At 35.1% G+C, this 21,417-nt stretch overlaps 1 protein-coding gene across 11 annotated transcripts in view; it reads left to right on the top strand.

Annotated features, from left to right (window-relative positions):
- The window catches only part of prdm16 (PR domain containing 16), a 241,007-nt gene that overhangs the window by 64,253 nt on the left and 155,337 nt on the right, over nt 1–21,417 (top strand). For 10 of the 11 annotated variants that reach the window (XM_058785357.1, XM_058785354.1, XM_058785353.1 and 7 more), the window contains exon 2: nt 11,025–11,374. In XM_058785357.1, the coding sequence (XP_058641340.1) occupies nt 11,025–11,374 (350 nt within the window). Of the gene's footprint in view, nt 1–10,051; nt 10,164–11,024; nt 11,375–21,417 lie in introns of those variants that run through there. The other variant, XM_058785350.1, reaches the window with a different exon arrangement.

Below are 21,417 nucleotides of genomic sequence, written 5' to 3'. Positions count from 1 at the left end.
GTAACTAAATGAGGCTGTATAATACACCCAAACTCAGACGTTACTTCTTGGTTGGACAGACACAGAAATGAATATAGAAAGCACGTTCTTCAGGTTCATGCTGTTTTTCTGGGGCATCGTGACATAACATTGCTCTGATCTGACTTTGTGAGCTTGTGTTCAAAGGTGAAAAAAATTGTAAATCTGCTAAAATAATAACGGTCAAACTTTATTTTAAGGTCCAATTTTCACTAACCATTATCTTCGACTTTAGCCTCAATAAACTCCTAATTTGCTGCTTATGAATAGTTAGTAAGGTAGTGTTGAGCAGGATTTGGGATGTAGAATATGGTCATGCAGAATATAAGTGCTAATAAACAGCCGATATATTAATAATAAGCATGCTAATAAGCAACTAGTTAATAGTGAGATTTGGTCCATATACTAAAGTGATACAATAATAACAACACACACACACACACACACACATATATATATATAATATACCTAACCCCACATACTAAAACAATATAGACAACAGCACAATAAGCCACTGTTCTAACGTATGGGGTCAAATACAGTAAAGCATTGAAATTGTGAAATATTATTACAGTATTTAAAATAACTTTTTTTGTTTAAAAATATTTTCAAATGTAATTCATTCTTATGATGAATTTGACTCCAGTTCTGTGTCATGCTTCAGAAATTATTATAATATGCTGATTTTCGTGAGGATTTTTTTTAATAGTAATTTTAAATAATGTTTTAATAAATGGAAAGCTCAAAATGATAGCATTTATTAGAAATATTTTTTCTAACACTGTAAAAGTATTCACTGTCACTGTTTGATTGATTGATTATTTTCTAAATAAATAAATATTTTATTATTATAAAATTATATATATATATATATATATATATAATTATTATTATTTTTTTTTCCCCCTCAACATAGTCATGTACATAGGCTGATATTCTGCATACAACATGCAGCTTTGTTATGATGATGATATAGCTGTTAATTCATAATCTAAATTTCATAGAGAGAAATCGTTTGATAATTTAATTTTCATAATAACTGATTTTTAAGTAGATATTGCTTATCCAACTCAAATAATCTTGCTTTGCTTACAGGAGCGTGTTTAGTGGGATCTCCCCACTGAAATAAAACTGCTTTGATTGCAAACTGGCATATATCATTGTGTTTAAAACGAAACATTTTATTATTTATTGCTATCAGGGGTTTAAAATTAATGCTTATGGTGGCTTTGGTCATGTGTAATGTCCATAATATAAAGCAGTGAGAGAATCAGCAGCAGTGTTTGTGGAGTAGATGGAGCATATGCTGTTCTGTCATTATCCAGACGTCTGAGACCTTCTGGCACTTATTAGCAAACCTTAGCCTTTTCCCGCATCCTCTCTCTCTCTATTTGCCTTTTTCTTGCCCCCCATGGGTGATGTTTGCAACTCAATTTGGCAAATGTAAGTTAGTATTGATTATTATTAATATTTATCATGTTTGTGAAAATGTCTTTTCCCTGGTGCTATTAATCTGTCGTGTTAATAAATGTCTGCTCGAGGCCTCGTGCTGCTCCCCGGGGAGCACAGCAGACTAGAATGGCAATCAGGAGAGGCTGACAGGAACGACACACACACACACACACACACACGTTCAGCCAGATTCCCGCAGGCCCTAATATGATTTTGGTAACTGATTAGGCTTTGTAAAACCAGGTGTGGGGATTTAAGCCTTCTAATTATGTGCATCAATTAAATGCTAAAGGTGTAAGAAATCTTTGTGCATGGTAGCACACTGAATATTATTGTACAACCCCATGGTTTTGGTTCATAACTCTCTGGTTTTAAAGCAAAGAGGTTTCCAGTCCCCTCCCCCCCACACACACACTTCAAAAATACTGCAAGTGTAAAAAGTATGATTAAAACCATTTAAATCCAAACATATACCAGGATGTTATCAATAATGAGATGCACAGTATATCAGTTTGTTTATTTATATATTCCTTCCTTCCTTCCTTCTTTCCCTTATTCCTGGCATATATGTTATTGCGGTTGATAACTTGGGTGCAAAAATATTTTATTATATATTATATTTTTATTGTAAATTATATATTTTAGCAGAATACATGCATTTAATGTCCTAATAAAATGCTTAAAAAAAAAAAATATATATATATATATATATATATATATATATATATATAATTTTTAAATAAAATCAGTGTCCTTAATATTTATCATGCAACAACTTTTTTACTATTATATTATATTATATTATATTAATATATAAATTCATATAATAATAATAAAATATAATAATTCTATATAATAATAATAATGTATTCATATTATCAAATCTTTAAAAATTAAAATAAAATACGTGTCATTTTTGGTTATGCTTATTGGGCACAATTTCTGTGCATAACATTTCTTCAGCTCTCAGAGGCTGTAGTGGTTCATGATATATGCTGCAAAATGTCTCAGCTTGATTCATTGAGCTCATGGCTCACATATTCATTTTCTCTGAGATGAAGCTGCTGAAGTGTGCCAGTGAACTAGCCGCTCGGCACAGATCACTGTGTATTGACTGTTCAAACAGCCGAGGTGCTCGAGGTCACTTACTTTAGCACTCTCTCTTCAGCCGCTGGACAGACCACACACACATATTGAGTTTGCACTGGCCTGCAGAGTATATATACAATGGCACTGTTACTGTGTGAATGTGTGTGTGTGAGAGAGAGTATTGAATGGGACATGTAAAGGTGTTTTAGTGGGCTTACGTACCAGAGTAAGTGAGGGATCTCCTCTTGTCGTAATCTTCCCCATGACACTGACCTTTTGAAGAAACAAAAGTGCTACTTTAAGTGTTACTTGGAAATGTTCCCTGCTGCTTTTATGAGGGGAAACAGAGCATGTTTCTAGAAAGCAAATTCTGTAATGCTCTAGACTTGTTACCCTTTTCCAACGTGTTCATGGATCAATGGGAAATATGTGCTCACATCTTCCTATATTTATACATGTTTAATTTTAGTCTTCTGCGGTATAGAAACTCAAAGAAGAGAAAATCATCAAGATTGGATTCAAGTGCAACATGAGGCTCGTTTGTGATCCTGATGATGACAAAACTTTTCAAACATTTTTTTTTTTTCCCCCATTCAGTGAAAGCTTGAAGCTTCTTCCTTATTTGGAATATCACAATATGTGCTTATTTGATTTATCTCCATAAAGTGTTTTTTTTTATTTTTTTTATCGAAGTCTCTCTTCTTGACATCTCTAAAGAGAAACACATGCAATCCCATATAAATAGTTTTTTCTTTTAAATATATTTTCTGGGGTGTTCTGTTAAGGTGTTCTGAGTGTTACAGAGCATTGCCGTGTGGTTGCTTATAGCTGTATAAATTGGGTATTGTGATATTTCTGATGAAAATTGTGATTTAAAATCTGGAAAAAAAAAAAGTTGTGCTTGTTTGTATAGGGCTGCATAAATTGGCCAATTTTGCTGATTATATATTAATATAACTATAAAAGAGTTTGACTGTTTTGCTATTGCAGATGATTTTAATATTCACACAGTTAATGCAGAAATCAAAACTACAAAAGAAATTATAACTGTTTTAAACACTTTTGACCTGATTCAGCATGTGCATGGACCCACACACAATCGTGGACACACTCTAGACACACTCAATTGTTAAGCCTCTTCTGAAAAAGCGCAATCTTGATAACACCATGTTGAGCAACTATAGACCAATACCAAATCTTTCTTTCACATCTTTCTTAATGAGACAGCACTCATTAAGATAATAAATTATATTTGCTTTAATTCTGATTCTGGCAAAATATCAGTGCTGGTACTATTAGATCTTAGTGCTGCGTAAGTCTAAGTGGACATCCATGACATGCAGAGTCCCACAAGGCTCAATTCTTGCACCACTCTTGTTTAGCCTGTATATGCTCCCACTAAGTCAAATAATGAGAAAGAACCAAATTGCCATCACAGCTATGCTGATGATACCCAGATTTACCCAGCCTTATCTCCAAATGACTATAGCCCCATTGACTCCCTCTGCCAATGCATTGATGAAATTAACAGTTGGATGTGCCAGAACTTTCTTCAGTTAAACAAGGAGAAAACTGAAGGCATTGCATTTGGAAATAAAGATGAAGTTCTCAAGGTGAATGTATATCTTGACTCTAGGGGTCAAACAACTAAAAACCAAGTCAAAAATATTGGGGTGATTCTGGAGACAGACAGTTTTAGTAGTCATATCAAAGCAGTAACTAAATCAGCATACTATCATCTCAAAAACATTGCAAGAATTAGATGTTTTGTTTCCAGTCAAGACTTGAAGAAACTTGTTCATGCCTTTATCACCAGCAGGGTGGATTATTGTAATGGTCTCCTTCCGAAGAAGACCAGTAGACATCTGCAGCTCATCCAGAATGCTGCTGCCAGGATTCTGACTAGAACCAGAAAATATGAGCATATCACACCAGTCCTCAGGTCCTTACACTGGCTTCCAGTTACGTTTAGGATTGATTTTAAAGTACTTTTACTCGTTTATAAATCACTCAATGGCCTAGGACCTAAATACATTGCAGATATGCTCACCAAATATAAACCTAACAGACCACTCAGATCATTAGGATAGAGTCAGTTAGAAATACCAAGGGTTTACACAAAACAAGGGGAGTCCGCTTTTAGCTATTATGCCGCCCGCAGTTGGAACCAGCTTCCAGAAGAGATCAGATGTGCGAAAACATTAGCCACATTTAAATCCAGACTCAAAACTCATCTGTTTAGCGGTGCATTTGTTGAATGAGCACTGTGCTACGTCCGAACTAATTGCACTGTATTTTATGTACAATCATATATTCTTAACTGTTTTAAATTAATTTTAAATAAATATTTATAACATTTCTTTGTTTTTATTATTATTTATTGTTGTGATTATTTTTTATGACTATTTCACTTCCTTTTATGTAAAGCACTTTGAATTACCACTGTGTATGAAATGTGCTATATAAATAAATTTGCCTTGCCTTGCCTAAAATAACTACAACAACAATAATAATAATTACATTGATATTTATTCATTTTATTTTAATTTGTTATTATTATGTATACTAACTAAATGTTATAAAATAAGAAATATTAGCATTGTAATATTTCACTGTAAAATGTATAATGTAAAAATGTTATTTTACAGTGAAGATGCAAAATTACTAATATTTATGGCTTGATTTCTTCATTTTGAAATGTGAAACCATAATGCTTTTATCTTGACTAAAAAGGGCAAGGAGCCCCTAAAAGCATCTCTTTTGTTGACAACCAGACAAGTTTGGGAGGATGGTTGGCACATATGGTTTTATCACATACAAATTTTAAGTCATCAGAAGAGATGAGTTTGTGTGAAGCAGCATTTAATGCAAACCATTCTGAGACGCTGAAAACACATGATCTTGAGCCGCTTGTGTGTAAAAAAACACAGTGCCACGCTCCACTCTGATACATGCAGTGCATATATTTCTTTAAATTAATCTACAGCCTTTGCTATTTGATAATTGCGCCAAGCCATATCATGATTATGGTTTTATTTGAATTAATCGGGCATCCATAGTTGCTAGGTCTGTAGCACAAATGCTATGATATGAGTCATGCAACAAAGCTAAATATTTAGCGTTTTTTTTTTTTTTTTAATATCTGACCTTAAGCACAAACAATATTAATAATGATCATTGCCTTAGCAAACACCACTAACTAGGTCTCTGGTGAGCTGTGAATGAACCTCAAATGTCAATGAATTTGGAATCTGGGCTGAAGATTGAAGCCATGTTTAGGAGTTTATTGTTAGAAGATTGTGAGTCTCTAGTCGAGCTACTCGAGCACAGATTCACTCCAGTGTGTTGAAATGCCAATGAAAATGTATGTAGGTCAAAAGCCTGAGACCGTTGGCCTATAGCACACATATCAGCTCTTGAGGAAGAGGAGCACAGAGCATGACAGTGTCTCTCATCTACTCTATAGCAGCTTGCAATAATAAAGGGCCCTGTTCTCCTGCTTAAGTGACGCTTTTACAGTTTATCAAATAAATCTGATGCCTTCATGTCTACGAGCCGGCTGCACAGTAGTTTCCAGTGGAATAACAAAGCTGAACAAGCGTTTCATTGTGGCCACAGCTCAGAGGAGAGAAGGACCCCCAAGGTGCGAATTAATGATGACGGCCTGATGTAATCAGGATAAACAGTTCAGTATGAGAGCCAGAGCAAACAGACGTTCAGAAGAAGGCACTTCACTTCCGGGAGGGTCAGTATCCAACAGAGATCCCTATCCAAAGAACGCCAGAGCCTCAGTTTAAAGAGCTTCTTTATTCTGTTCACCCTTCTGCTAGATTTTTGAATAGTGGCATGAAGTCTGGTTCACATTGCAACTAATTCTTAGGCAGGAAGAGACCATCTGACTGATATGTAAACCTGATATACCCTTGTCACACTGTTTTGTTTTTGCACGTCCTGTGTCCTGGATGTTACATAAACTGAGTGGTCTGCAGGGGAGTCATCTGAGATTGAGGACGTTTTCACACCTGGCTCATTTGGAGTGTTTGTTCAAGTGCATTTTTTCTCCATTTTTGCAGTTCATTCAGGCATATACGAATGTGACAGTCATGTTTGAATCCACACCAAAACAACTGCCCTGAGTTTGGCTTAATGTGGTGGTCTCGACCCAATTGAAACCAACTTTAGAGCCGTTCAGTTGTGATGAGAACGCAATCTGACCAAACGGACCAGCTAAGCAATCTATATTATAAAACAATGTAACAATTTTTTTACGGTTCTTCTGTAATTCTGTAATAAGATATTTTAATTTTGCAAGGATGTGAACATTCCAGAAGTTTCTGTAACATTCTGGAATATTGTGTAATGCAGAAAATCGTAACAATTTAAGTCCCTTCTTTGGAACAAAGCAAACAATCTACAGATCTGAAAACACCCTCATAATTCCCCTTTGGTGTCCTAAGCAACACTTTATAACTTAGATTTATGTTTGTACCTTCTGAAAAAATGAAAATCGCTTTTCATTCTGATGGTTCTGATGTTTTGTTCATCAAATGTCATTTAATTCACTCTTTCAGTGTAACTATCTGTTCGTACACTACAGACTTTTTAACTGGATTATTTAATAGATTTTCCTACCCTTTCTATGGCTGTTGAAAATTTACTCGGGTCATATGCCAAAAATGAGAAGGGGAAAAAAGTTTTAATGGTTTGAAAACACTTTTGATTCTTGCAAACAGCACCAGATAGGCAGTGGTTATAAAACTTTAACTGATCTGTGAAAAGGGGAAGCTACTACTGGGCCACATGTTCTTGAGTTAATTGCCTGGCTGCTTTGAGACTCCTATGAAAGTCTGATCATTAAAGAAATTGGTAAAACATTTCTTTGCCCTCAAAATCGTGAGATGACGCAGGAACTGTTTTAAAAGCTTTTCATTTTTTACTGTGGAGCTTTTTATGATACACTCTGTGATTGCACAGAATTGTTGGTTTAAAAAAAAAGAAAGTTTTGTCACAAACATTTGACCATGGGAAGCCAGCGCATCTTTGGACTTATTACCAATAAAAAATGCTGTCATCAATTACTCACCGTCATGTCATTCCAAACCCATAAGATTTTCATTCATACTTAAAGAACAAATCTTATTGGTTCTTGCAGAAGCTCAAACGTGCTTGCATGACATGCAATAATAAACCTTTCTGGTTCTCATGCTTTAATCAAGTACTTATGAGCTTCCGTTTACCATATTTTATGTGCTTCATTTGTGTGTTAGTCAATGTTGTTATGTAAATAAAAGCCTAAATTAAATCTGTTCATCATATAAAGTGATTGTATCTCTTTAGAGGACTTGGATTAAACTACACAATTAAACCATAAAAACAAATATTTATAAAAGGTTTGTTTTGCTTTTATTTTTAATGTTTCTTTATGAAGCTTGAAACACAAACATCACATTACTTTTTTTGTTTGTCATTAACAGTGCTCATGAAAATGACAAAAATCTGTTGACAACTTACGTATACATGCTAATCTGTTATTACTCATAAAAATCACATGGTTCATCCATAATACTGCGCTAACAACAGTTTAAAAGTGAGTCGTCCAAAACTTTAGAAGCGTGCATTGGATGATTTTTGTATTTTATGACTACTCCCACAACGTTCTGGAATGTTCCAGAAAGGACTACAATATTCCAGAACCTTACAGAAACTTCTAGAATGTTCCCATCCTTTTCAAAAGCAAAATATCTTTAAAAAATTTAATAAAATAAATAATAACAATAACAATACAAACAAACAATGCAAATACATAGTACAGTATTAATTAACACCAAATAATTACAGAAGAGCCATACAATTTTAATTGAAACAAATTTTTGTTACATTGTGTTATGGATTTATTTTAAAATGTCGGTCACACAACAAATCATTTCCTGTGACTTTTGCCTCAATAAACTCCTAATTTGCTGCTTATTAATAGTAAGTTAGGTAGTTGTTAAGTTTAGGTATTGGGTAGGATTAGGGATGTAGAATATGGTCATGCAGAATATGTGCTTTATAAACAGCCAATATGTTAATAAAAGGCATGCTAATAAGCAACTGGTTAATACTGAGAATTGGTCCCTATACTAAAGTGTTACCAAAATGTCTTTATGAACTTTTTGAAGTGTCCATTTGGGTGAAGTTTCATTAACAATATCTTCATTTGTTTTTCGAAGATGAATGAAAGTATGGGTTTGGAGCGATGTGAGGATGGATAAATGATGACAGATTCTTAATTTTTGGGTGGCTGTAGAGAACTGGTTGCCTGGGACGATGCTCAGTTATGCGGTTTAGCATTACTTTACAAAATAATTGACCACAGAATGCTGTGATTGACAAATCAGAACAAAATATTTCAGAGCATGGAGTAATAATGCATTAGATTAATTTTGTGTTAAAGATCTTTCCAAAGGTTATCACGGAGAGCATTTCTTCTGGTATTTCACTCTCTCCTGTTCTTTCTTCCTACCTCAGTGAAACCGCTGACGTTTGACTTAAATCCAACTTAGCAGTAACTACAATTTATACTTATTCATGGCTATGCTGTTGCTTATAAGTAAACAGTGTTTGAATGTGAGAGAAAACAGTGTGGACTCATAAACTTGTGTTCTTGGCAGCGCTGGCAGGGGGGCCGAGTCTGGTTGATTGGAAGCACTCCTGGTGTAATTGCGGCCTAGTTAGCCCTGATTGCTGGTCCTGTGTTTGGATAGCAAACTGCAGCGGTGCTGCTACAAATTACAGCGAGTCCATCCATGCGTACTTACAGAGTTGTCGTCATCGAGACCGCTCAAAGAAAGACCCGCCAAAGAAATTTAAGAACATTGTTTCAGGTGAGATGTGTCAGGTCGAGTTCTGGAGATGGGTCAGTTTGGATCTCCAAGATTGACAGCTCCAGCTCTGATGGTCCTTGCATGATATCAGAGGGCTTGCATGTCATTTGTGCTTTGTGATGCATTTAAAACCAATGCAGAGAAACAGAGTCTATTTTTAGCCGAGTTGTCCCTTTGCTATTGTCAATGATAAGTACCGTAATTATGCTGTCAAGCAAAGAGTGACAATAAACATAGCTGGCTGGCAGTGGCATCAGGCCACAGGGTCATTTGCTGCCATTATTTGTAAAATGATCAGTCAGGAAATGGCGGTGACTATGAAATAGATGGAATCTTCCCTGCAGCGGCCTGTTTGAGTTACAAAGCATCTAACTAACCGTGAATCCTTCATGAGCGTCTGTTTTCTGGTTTAGGCAGAGAATCCTATTCACAGATCAGTGAGTATCACCGTACATATTAACCAGCAATAGAAAAATTAATGGTTTGGTTTGAATCATTCATGCTTGTTGCAATTGCTTGGTGATGTCGGTGGTCTCTTGTTGGTCGGTGTGGCGAAGTGGTTAAGAACCTGGACTTTTGACAGAATGGTTGCTGGTTTAATCTCCACATGGATTGATACTTATTTTGCTCATACTTATGGTTAGTAATTTGAGTAACCCATAACCCTACGGATTAAACTTCAATATGCTGCTCCATTTGTGTTATGGATACAAATGATAGCTATGATTTTTTGAGAAGGTGTGTAATTAGTTTTCTAAGTGATCTGTCTTTGCTTTGTGGAAAATAAAATTGTGTGTGTGTGTGTGGCGGGGGATAGTTTTAGAAATAGTTTTCTTTGTAGGTTTTGTTCTTGGTGTAAAAGAGCCTTTTACACTACTTATTTTTTTTCCTAAAATAAAATGAATGAATGAATGAACAAATGAACAAACGAATGAATGAATGAAAAAAAAAAAAGATGTTCAAAGCTCAAGTTGTTCAACAAGCAACATGCATGATTGTTTAGTTGAAGGGACAGTTCATGCAAAGGTCAATTTTGTAATTTTTTTACAAACCTGCTAGTAAAATAAAATAACTTTATTTATTTTACTTATTTTATTTTATTTTATTTTATTTTATTTTATTTTATTTTATTTTATTTTATTTTATTTTATTTTATTTTATTTTATTTTATTTTATTTTATTTTATTTTATTTTATTTTATTATTTTATTTTATTTTATTTTGTTTTGTTTTGTTTTGTTTTGTTTTTCCTGTGGAACACAAAAAGGACTTTTAAAGAATCTTCACATAGTTCTTTTTCTAACAATTTGTGGTGTTGTGTCAATTAAGCTCCAAAAACGGAGGCAGTGGATTTCATTTGAAAGATATAGTGCAAGGTTTTCAGGTTTATGGTGTTATTTGTGGTCATTTTTGAGCCCTAAAAACATGGTCACTATTGACTGACATTACACAGAAAAAAAGCTGCATGCACATTCTTCAAAAGTTCTGCTTTTGTGTTCAACAGAAGTAAGAAAATCACATGGTTTTGCTGCAACCATCCCTTTTACGTTAGCCTTTTATTCTGCTAACGTATTGCAAATGTCTCTGTATTGTCTTTCAGATGACAGTGAGGCAGTAGACAGCATGTACGACACAGAGCCCAATCTCGTGACCGGCGAAAGCGCAGAAGAGGAGACAGAAGACAGCATCATGTCCCCCATTGCGGTGGGGCCCACGTCCCCTCAGCCCTGCAATGAGGACTTCACTCCTAAAGAGGGCTCACCCTACGAGGTGCCCGTCTACATTCCCGACGATATTCCCATCCCTGCCGACCTGGAGCTCCGTGAGTCGTCCGTTCCAGGGGCTGGCCTAGGAATCTGGGCCAAAGTCAAAATTCACATGGGAGAACGCTTCGGACCATACAACGGACTGCAGAGCGCCACGGTGAAAGAGACCACTTATGGATGGGAGGTACGTGGAGATGAGATGGCGTGCATTTTAAATGTTGATTTTTATTTGCTTTATCCGGAAGAACTCCGTTTAGGCCCTGTACCAAATGGCTCACTTGAAGTGGCCATGCAGTCTCGTGGTCTTCTTTCAAGTATGTCCATACTGGTTTGGCTGACTTCTAAGTGCTCTAGGACCCATAAACATTACGTCCAAGCAACTTTACTTCACCAAAGTGTGGACTCAAAGGAGGTCTGCAAGGGTCAAGTGCGCCATTTGAGACAGAACCTTAGTTTAGACTAAGTTTAGATGAACAAGGATTTCAAAGATTCAAGGGCCAATTTGAGTGGTGCGTGTGGGTAAGTCAACCCTGTAGTGACTAGCTCATAGCCTGTGGGAAAGACATGAGCACATTATGGGGTAAAGATGTTCATTCCATGTCTCTGGGTTTTTTTGTTTTTTTCTCGTCTCCCCCTTTTCTTTTCCATCCATCCCTGAATTTCATTTAATGGTAATTTTCAAAACCCTGATTACTAAAGATATCAGCTTTTCTCCTCTGCCTACGTCTATTAGAATACACTCATTTGGTCACGCCACATGATACGGGTTATGGGAGACGCGTGGCATTTGCGTGGAGCCATATTGAAACATTAATTTTCATTTCAACATGACATCGGAGGATATTGAAGTTGCTTCGGTAAGCTCATTAGGGCACATGCTGATTCCCCCCACATGACTGATCAGACGTGAGCCACTCTCTCTCTTTCTCTTCTCTCTCGCTGTACTCGACTCCACTGATATATACCATTACACTCATTTAAAATTACATATGAGCAGGGGGCAACCAGAAACATTGTCCTGGGCCCTGTGATGGAGGGAGGCCTTCTGAGGTCCTGTATATTACATCCTACTCACTGGGCCTGAGTGAGAGGAAGGCCACCCGTAAGAATTAATTTCTGAAACATTTTGACCATTTTTATGCTTTCAGCAAGCTTTAAAAGTCCAGTATTGTTATATTTCACCATTTTTAAATGCATTAAAAAAATGTTTTTCACTAAAATCAATGCAGAAAAAGTCAGATTTTAGAAATGCACAGTACAGAATGTTATTTCACTCAGATTACATACTGCATTTTTAATAGGTATGTAAGTGCAAGAACAGGCAGATTGTATCCCATTGTGCAATGGACTTATTTTTATTGCAATGAAAGAACTGGGAAGTAATATTAATTTTTTAAGATTTTTAACATCACTTTTTTGATAACCCTGCAAAAGGATAAATACACACACACACACACACACACAAAGACAAAAACAAAAAAAACAGCACTTGCACTTTTTTTTTTTTTTAATTAATTGGCAGTAAGAAGTACTCTAGCATTACAAAAATAGCCACTGAAACATTCAATAATCTGTGCAAATCCATCAACTACACATCATGCTTTCAGGAGGCTTTTTTTCCCCTCAAGAAATTCATATTTCTGCTTTCGACATGCCTAGTTTTATTCCCTAGAAAAGGCATTTTAGCTGTCTTGCTGCTTTGGGTTGGATTCGCCACTAATGATGCTCATCAGAATCCGATCTCAAGAGAAAGCTTCTCTCTCTCTCTCTCTTTCTGTCTGTTCTGTCTGCCTGACACAATGCTCAGATTTCAGCCCTAATTTACACGCTCAAGTACTTTGGCTTTATGTTTTATAAAGAGTACACTCAAGGCCCTGGCTGACAGCGTAACGATTGACAAGGAGCACATCTATGGATACACACACACACACACTTGCTAAAGACCAGAGAGACATCTGTTGGACCATCTGTGACAAACCATCTATAAAAATGATACTTGTTAGCAGCTGCCGGAAAGCGAATGACAGTGGGTCGCCTTAATTTTAAGATTTTCTATTTAATTGCATGATTTCTTTTTTAAATTCTAGTGAATTTTAAACATAATTTTTTTGTTTAAAATATTTTAGCCAATCCCAGCTTAGTATGCAGACAACTATAAGTTGGCCAAAAAAACCCAAAAACTTACTGTTTACATAGTGACTCTGTGGCAGTTTTAAAACATTGTTCTGTTTGTTTGAGAATCCTCACATGGCAACAACCAATGGCGTGACTTTGGGGCGGGGCTATCTGTTTGTCCAGCCAATCACAGGCAGGGGGAGTGTTTGGGAAACATTTTTGCATTTCTGTTTGTTGCTGCTAACTGTGCAGAAACCACACACTTCACCTTTAAGGGCTGTCATGTGGCAATTATTTAGCTCATGTCTGAAATATTACGTCTTAGCGCATTAAATGTTTTACTCAAAAGAAAAATGAAAACAATCAATCCCTATCACTCAGAAACCTCAAGCTCATAAAACATCTGTTACAAAATGTGGAAAAAATAAAGGAACACATCTAAGCCACATCCTGTCTGCCCCGTTCGCCATGGTTTTAGGGTTCTGTGCTCTTATTAGGGATAGTCATAACAGTCAGACATAGATAGCCATCGCCGTGCTCCCTGCGGTGCTGCACTCGGCTACGTCACCGCGCCGCCCTGACCCTTAGACAAATAGACAGAAGTGAGAGAGCAGAGCAGCTAAGAGCAAAGAGAGTCCGAGGTGTTAATAGAGCGGGATTACAGAGCGGCCACAACGGGCCAAACACAGACAGATATCCACCGAGTGTTTGGATGACGGATCGTATGCGCTCAGAGCTCACATGGTTTCTCATGACTGCAAAACATGCGTATGCCATAACCAATGTCATTCTCTGGGTTTCCGTCTGTGGTTCAATCATGACTTTTCCATATTTTAGGCTGCAAAGGATCAAAATACGCACACACACAAGACCTTCGATGCCTGAATTCGTAGCTTTATGGTTGATTGCAGACTTCATTATAGTGCTATTCCAAAAATCTAGCTAGCTGCCTTGTTTTTGACTGTCTGCACATGAAAATGAACCTCGTAAGTGACCGATTTGAAATGCTCTACACAGGCAACCTCAAATACAGCTTATCATGTAAGAGTTTAGCATTATCATTTTTCTAAGTTAACATGTTGCTAAGTCAGCAACAAAAGAACTCAGAAGAATAACTGTATATAACACACATATATTAGGTTAATGTATTTATTTATTTTTAATCTTATTGACAATATCTTTTTAAAATCCTAGTCAGTGTTTGTTCTGTTTTGGGGGTTTGGCTATATATATATATATATATATATATATATATATATATAATGTACATGAAGAGCTCAAATGCAAAAACCTCCAAGTGCCGTTTGAAATTTTCTTTTAAAATGAGCAGTTTAATCAGGCTCCTATGTGTAAGTTCAGTAATTTCACTTTAATGGCAATAAATAGGTTCTTTTCATTGCCATTGAAGTGAAATTACTGAACATAAATATAGGAGCCTGAGAAAAATGCTAATTTTAGAAGAACATTTAAAATAGCACTTCATATGAGTCATTCATTCATTTGATTCGTTCAAACAGCAGATTCATTCAGGAATTCAGTAAACATCTCTCTTTATGAATAGGCCTTTGAATCTTTGAATCATTGATTCTCCCGATTCGTTTAGAACGCGGATTCATTCAGAAACATTGCTGTGTTGCTCGGAGACACACAACAGTTCTGCTGTGGCTTTATAGGTAATATGTTTGTTGGCAAAACTGAGCAAAAACAGAAAATAACTTCTTATTTACTAAATTGTTGTGTAAAATCACATTTAAACTCGTTATATTCGGGACAAACAACACTCGTGTGATATCTCTTATCATGTGATATAAATATGAGACAAAAACTCATACAGGAGCATTTTTGCCCCAATATCTTGAATTTTAGGGCATAACTGCATCATATTTGTCAACAGTCAACTGTATGAAATGTAAGATGATGTACAGGTCTGGGGGCGGGGCCAGTGCGTTAACTGCGTTAAAATATTTTAATCACGTTATTTTTTTCATAACTTTTTAATTAAGTTAATGCGTTAAACGGACAGCCCTAATATATTTATACACACATACAGACACTTAAGTGTGCGCTGAATATTATGTTTTCAGACACTTAATTGCAATTTAATTAAATGTATTACAGTTTACATTTATATAAATGCAACTAGTTGAACTTAAGTAGGACTTCAGAACATCTTTTTTTAATTTCATAATTACATATGCATAATTATATTTAATTAATGTTTATTTGTTTATTTATTTATTCTTTTTCTTTAGATTTTAGGAAACTCAATACTCAATTTCCACAATATAGTCCACACTCAGTATAGTTAATTTCTCCTTTTTTTTTTTTTTTTTTTTTTTTTTTACCAGGGACTGGTCAAACAACTAAACCGGACAAACTGGTGTGTTTTATTTCAACATGATACAGTCAACACATTTCTCTCTCCTCACCTGGTATTTCGGAGGGATTATTGTCCTCTGAGCTCATGGCAAAGCATTCTGGTATTGAATCTCCCTACATGCAACAGTCATGATTTTGCCTTAAAATTTCCAGACCGAGCCGATGTCTGAGAGTGTTTGCTGGCTGCTGCAGGTGTGGGTTAATGAGAAGAGGAACAGGAAGTGCTCTGCTGTCTGTGTCCCCCAGGCTGTCCTGTCTCGACTGAAGAGGTGTTAACTCAGATTCATTTCAGCGAGACGGACAGCTCAATCTCCGCAATGCTTAGCCCCAGGGCTTCACTTCCAGAGACACTCTCTCTACCCACAAAGCACTGCTCAGGAACAAGAGAAAGAGCCCGTCTATTTAAAAGCCATTATGATTCCCTTTATCACAACATATTATAACAGCGAGCCCGGACACAGACGCTTTCAATCAGATCTGTTTCTGAGTGGGACTCTGGGGGCCCGGAGAGGAGGGTTTATAGCCAGTGGCCCTGTGGGTTTTAGGGGGTGGATGGTGTGATGGCACTAGCTGGGGTATTGACGGAAGTGCCGAACACACCACAGAACGTGAGGCAGAACGCTGGCAATCCAAAGTGAGATGCTGTCACATTCCATAGGGGACCGCTGTCAGCGAGCCTGTGTGTGTGTGTGTGTGTGTGTCCGTCTACTGCCAGACATGACTAGAGGGGACAGAGTGAACACAGGACATGTGTGTGTGTTTCTGAATTATCCATCTTCCCTGAGACAATTACTGACAGGGAATGTCAACAAGTGCAAGAAAAGAAAGAAAGAAAGAAAGAAACATATTAGAAATGACAACGAGTTTTAATATGAAGTAAAAATATATTTAACAGATTTTGTAAAGGATTATTTCACCCCTAAAAAATAAAAATTGTTATGTTATGTTAGTTATATTATTGTTAATATTTTGTATCAACTTTTATTTTTATATTTTCATTTTATTTTATTTTAAATTTAAATGTAAGTTTTAGTCATTTTATTATGTTTTAGTTTTTTTATTATTTTGTAGTATTTCTATTAAATTAAATTAAATTAAATTAAATTAAATTCTATTTAATCTATTTTTATTTCAGTTTTAGTAATTTTAGTACTTAAAGTTATTTCATTTCAGTTAGTTGCACCATTTATAATTTTTGTTTGTTTTTTTATGTTTAGGTTTTTCACCTATTTATTATTTTATTTTCATTATTATCTTGTTTTGTTTTGTTTTAATATTTTTTACCAAACACATTTTCTTAATTGTTTCAGTTGCAGTTAATAAAAACACTGTGCAGAACAGAAAAAGAAAAATGCATAAACATGATTTGATATCAGTAAAATAAAACATAATTTGTTCTAACGGCTAACCTGACACAAAACGTCTTGCAGTGTCGTATTTGAATGCTCGCAGGAATGAAATACCAGTTTCAATATAATTCCAATATTTTGTTGGACTACCACCAGGGCAGTAATACTTAATTATGGTAAACACACTTCTGCCATTTCTTGCCATAATGATTGGTATTTAAATATAATTTTATTAATGGGCTTTAACTTTCTGAACAGTCTTTTGTGTCAGTCTTCCTCTGCTGATATTTCCATGTAAATAAAATGCACAGTCTCAGTGAGTATTTTTAGCATTGAATAGTATATGTGGGTGGTGACGCTGATAGAACTTTATTTCAACAGCAAATTATAAGGAGACTCTTTATTCAACCGTGAAACAAAAGAATCAATGTATGAGGGAATCAGAGAAGGAGAAAGCTTGCGATGGCATTTTTCAAAAGCCAGATAAATGATGTGTACACATGCCGTGCCCTGCCAGTGTCAGCGGGTGTGGTGGAGTCCATGTTAAACCCAGTTTGACCTCATGATGTGCTTTACTGTCATTTATCGTAAGGTTTCTGCACCCATCCCTTAACACTGATTAACACTGTCAGAGGTTTAAGAATGTTATGGAAACGGAAGGCTGTGTTGTGTTTTTTTTTTTTGTGTTTTTGGTAAATCAACATGCAACAGGAACCTGCTCTAAGAATCATTGGATTCTGCCATGCTTGAGTGAAACTGAACAATCCAGTTATAAGATGTGGTAAGACGCACATATGCCAAACCGTTAAGACTGCAGTGAATGCATCTGAATGCATTTATTTTCTTCTTCTTTTTTAATTAATACACTTATTATTTATTTATTTATTTATTATAATTATTATTATTATTATTTTTTGGAACTATCAAAATTAATTTTACCTCTCAAAACTCATGTAAAAAATAAAATAAAATAATACAAATGGAATTAACGAAGCAAGCATATAAATAAATAAATAATCTTGGGCTATTGTCTTAGCTAGAATTTATTGTATATTAGATTAACTAAATTTCATACATCATATTACATGAATAACATTTTCAGACTTTTTTGGATCATTTAACAAAAGTATAGCTAGATTGACAATTTACATGCATAATATTACATAAATAATATTTTAAGACTTTTTGCAAATTATATTTAACCCATTTTTATTTCAGAGAAAAAAAATAAAATAAAAGTTAAAATTGATCATTTACTCACATATTGAACTTGTATGTTTCATCATTTGCTTAGATCATCATACTTAAAAAAAAAAAAAAAAAGGTAACACTTTAGAATAGGGAACACTTATTAACTATTAACTACGACTTTTCCCTCAATAAATTCCTAATTTGCTGCTTATTAATAGTTAGTAAGGTAGTTGTTAAGTTTAGGTATTGGGCAGGATTAGGGATGCAGAATAAGGTCATGTAGAATAATGCATTAATATATGCTTAATTACTACTAATAAATGGCTAAAATTCTATTAATATGCATGCTAATTAGCAACTACTTAAGAGACCTTAAAATAAAGTATTACCAAAACAAATATATATATACTGTATATGGTAACACTTTATTTTAGGGTCTCTTAACTAGTTGCTTATTAGCATGCATATTAATAGAATATTAGCCATTTATTAGTAGTTATTAAGCACATATTAATTCCTTATTCTATATGACCTTATCCTACATCTCTAATCCTACCTAATACCTAAACTTAACAACTACCTTACTAACTATTAATAAGCAGCAAATTAGGAATTTATTGAGGAAAAGTCGTAGTTAATAGTGAATAAGTGTTCCTATTCTAAAGTGTTATATATATATATATATATATATATATATATATATATATATATATATATCTGCACATAAACGACATTTAAAGGGATAGTTCACCCAAAAATGAAAAATCTGTCATTTACTCAACCACAGTTGTTCCAAACCTGTGTGATTTTCTTTCTTCTGTTAAACACAAAATAAGACATTTTGAAGACTGTTGGTAACCAAACAGTTGATGGTAGCCATTGACTTCTATAGTTTGGAAAAAATACAATGGAAGTCAATGGCTACCATGAACCGTTTTGGGTGAACTATCCCTTAAGAAATAGCAAACACAAATAAAAAAGCTAGAAAAATACGTTTCTAGTATAATTTTAATAAGACCCTCATATATAAAAAAGAAAAAGTGAAATCTGTTACTGATTCGACTGAAATAAGTTTTTTTTCTCTCTGTATGTAATGAATAAGTACAGTACAGTTCAACGGTGATTTTATACCATTAACTTCCGATTTGGTTTCGCCTGACCTGCGGATCTCCAGACCATGGCTACGATCTGTGTTCATCTCGATGGCACCGGTCCTCTATTTCTCCACCTCTTCGAAAACTTCAAAGGCTTTGACCTAGGGATGACTTTGTTGCAATGCAAACCCTCTATTTGCCTTCATGACACAAGGTACTTTTCCATATCAGCATTATTCATCCTCGCCATTTTCTCATATTTGCCGTGCTGTTGACTTAGCGATACCTAGTGCTGGAAGTGCTCGCTTTGCACTTTTGGTCTACGTGACAGATGTTTGATTCTCCATGGTTGTTCCTCATATTTTTGCCCAAATTCCTTTGTTTCCTGATCTGCCTCTGACAGGCAGCTTTCATGCCCGTGGTTGACTTTGTTTGTCCTTGCGCTAACATCCCTCTCGACTTGAGCGCCACGCCTCGGTGCTATCTGTCCTGACCCTGCCTTTCACCTCTCTGTTTGCCAGCCTTTGTGCTGAATTGCTGAGCCGCTAAGCATTTGTGGAGATACTCCATCAGCACAGTTACAACTTGTCTGCTCACCTTGTTAAAGATCTTGTGAAGAACGTACAGAGAGGTTGCCATAAAGGTGAACAATGCTAATGGTTTTTGGAAAGACTGAGAATGACTGACAATTAAGAGAAGCAGCATATGGGTGATGTGAGTCATTTTTGCAGTGTTTAAATCAAGAAAGTTGATAGTAGTGAAGAAAGCTTTATGTTAGTGTTCCCATTCATCTCAAGGCAAACTTTGCTTATGAGAACAACAGCTTTTTTTTTTTGAGGATTGAGCACCTGAGATAAATGCCATGTGACAGCCACAGAAAAATAAAATTGTTTTATATTTGGTAACACTTTATTTTAAGGTCTCTTAACTAGTTGCTAATTAGCATGCATATTACTAGAATATTAGCCATTTATTAGTAGTAATTAAGCACATATCAATGCCTTATTCTACATGACCTTATTCTACATCTCTAATCCTACCCAATACCTAAACTTAACAACTACCTTACTAACTATTAATAATCAGCAAATTAGGAATTTATTGAGGAAAAAGTCAAAGTTAATAGTTAATGAGTGTTCCCTATTCTAAAGTGTTACCTTATATTTTATATATAGCCCTCTAAAACAACAACAACAATAATAATAGGCTTAATAACATTTTTAATTTAATTTAATATTGTGGTTTAAAATGTATTTTTTTTTAAGAAAGCATTGCATTGCATTGATATGATTAAAATTATATGAAAAAATACAAGATACATATTATACAAGTGAGTTCAAACATTTACTTACCTTTATGTTGTTCTAAACCTGTATGATTTTCTTTTGTGGAATCAGGTCCTAAAATTAACCCTTGCTAAATGCCAAATTCAAGTGAAAACCAGCCTTAGTGAGCAGTGTTGGGGGTAACACATTACGAGTAACGCGAGTTACGTAATCAGATTACTTTTTTCAAGTAACTAGTAAAGTAACACATTACTTTTTAATTTACAAGAAAATATCTGAGTTACTTTTTCAAAAAAGTAACGCCAGTTACTTTGTTTTCCCATTTATTGACTGACAAGTCTCCAGTCCCCATATTGGGAGAAATTGGAAGTGCAGAGGAGTTGGGTGCGCTGTGTGAACATGATCTTACTGTAGTTATAGATTAAATGTGAATGTGCATTAATTCATCCCACTCGCAAAAAAAAAAAAAAACAGATTTAGTATTCATCAAAATTAATTAAAACTCAGAATATGACGTAAACCTGCAGTAATTAAATGTTAAATAACACAAATATCCAATCCCATTTTATTAACCAATGTCTTTGCTGCTAAAATTGATGATCCAGTTCAACCATACTAACAACCATTGTTTTTTATTGTTGAAGAGGGTTGAACCTTCTTCTCCTGCGTTCTACTGTACATACATGAATTTACTTTTCCTTCAGCCTGAGGTTTATTCATTACACTTTTTGGTGTGAAAGGGCTTTTACATTTGCTATAAATAGAACTTCTTATATTAAAAACAAACAATCAAGCTAATATTTAAAAAGTAAC

Source organism: Onychostoma macrolepis, chromosome 08, assembly GCF_012432095.1.
Source record: "Onychostoma macrolepis isolate SWU-2019 chromosome 08, ASM1243209v1, whole genome shotgun sequence".
Classification (NCBI taxonomy): Eukaryota; Metazoa; Chordata; class Actinopteri; order Cypriniformes; family Cyprinidae; genus Onychostoma; species Onychostoma macrolepis.
The sequence above is the reverse complement of the archived record's forward strand: the minus strand, read 5'-3'. Positions and strand labels throughout refer to the sequence as shown.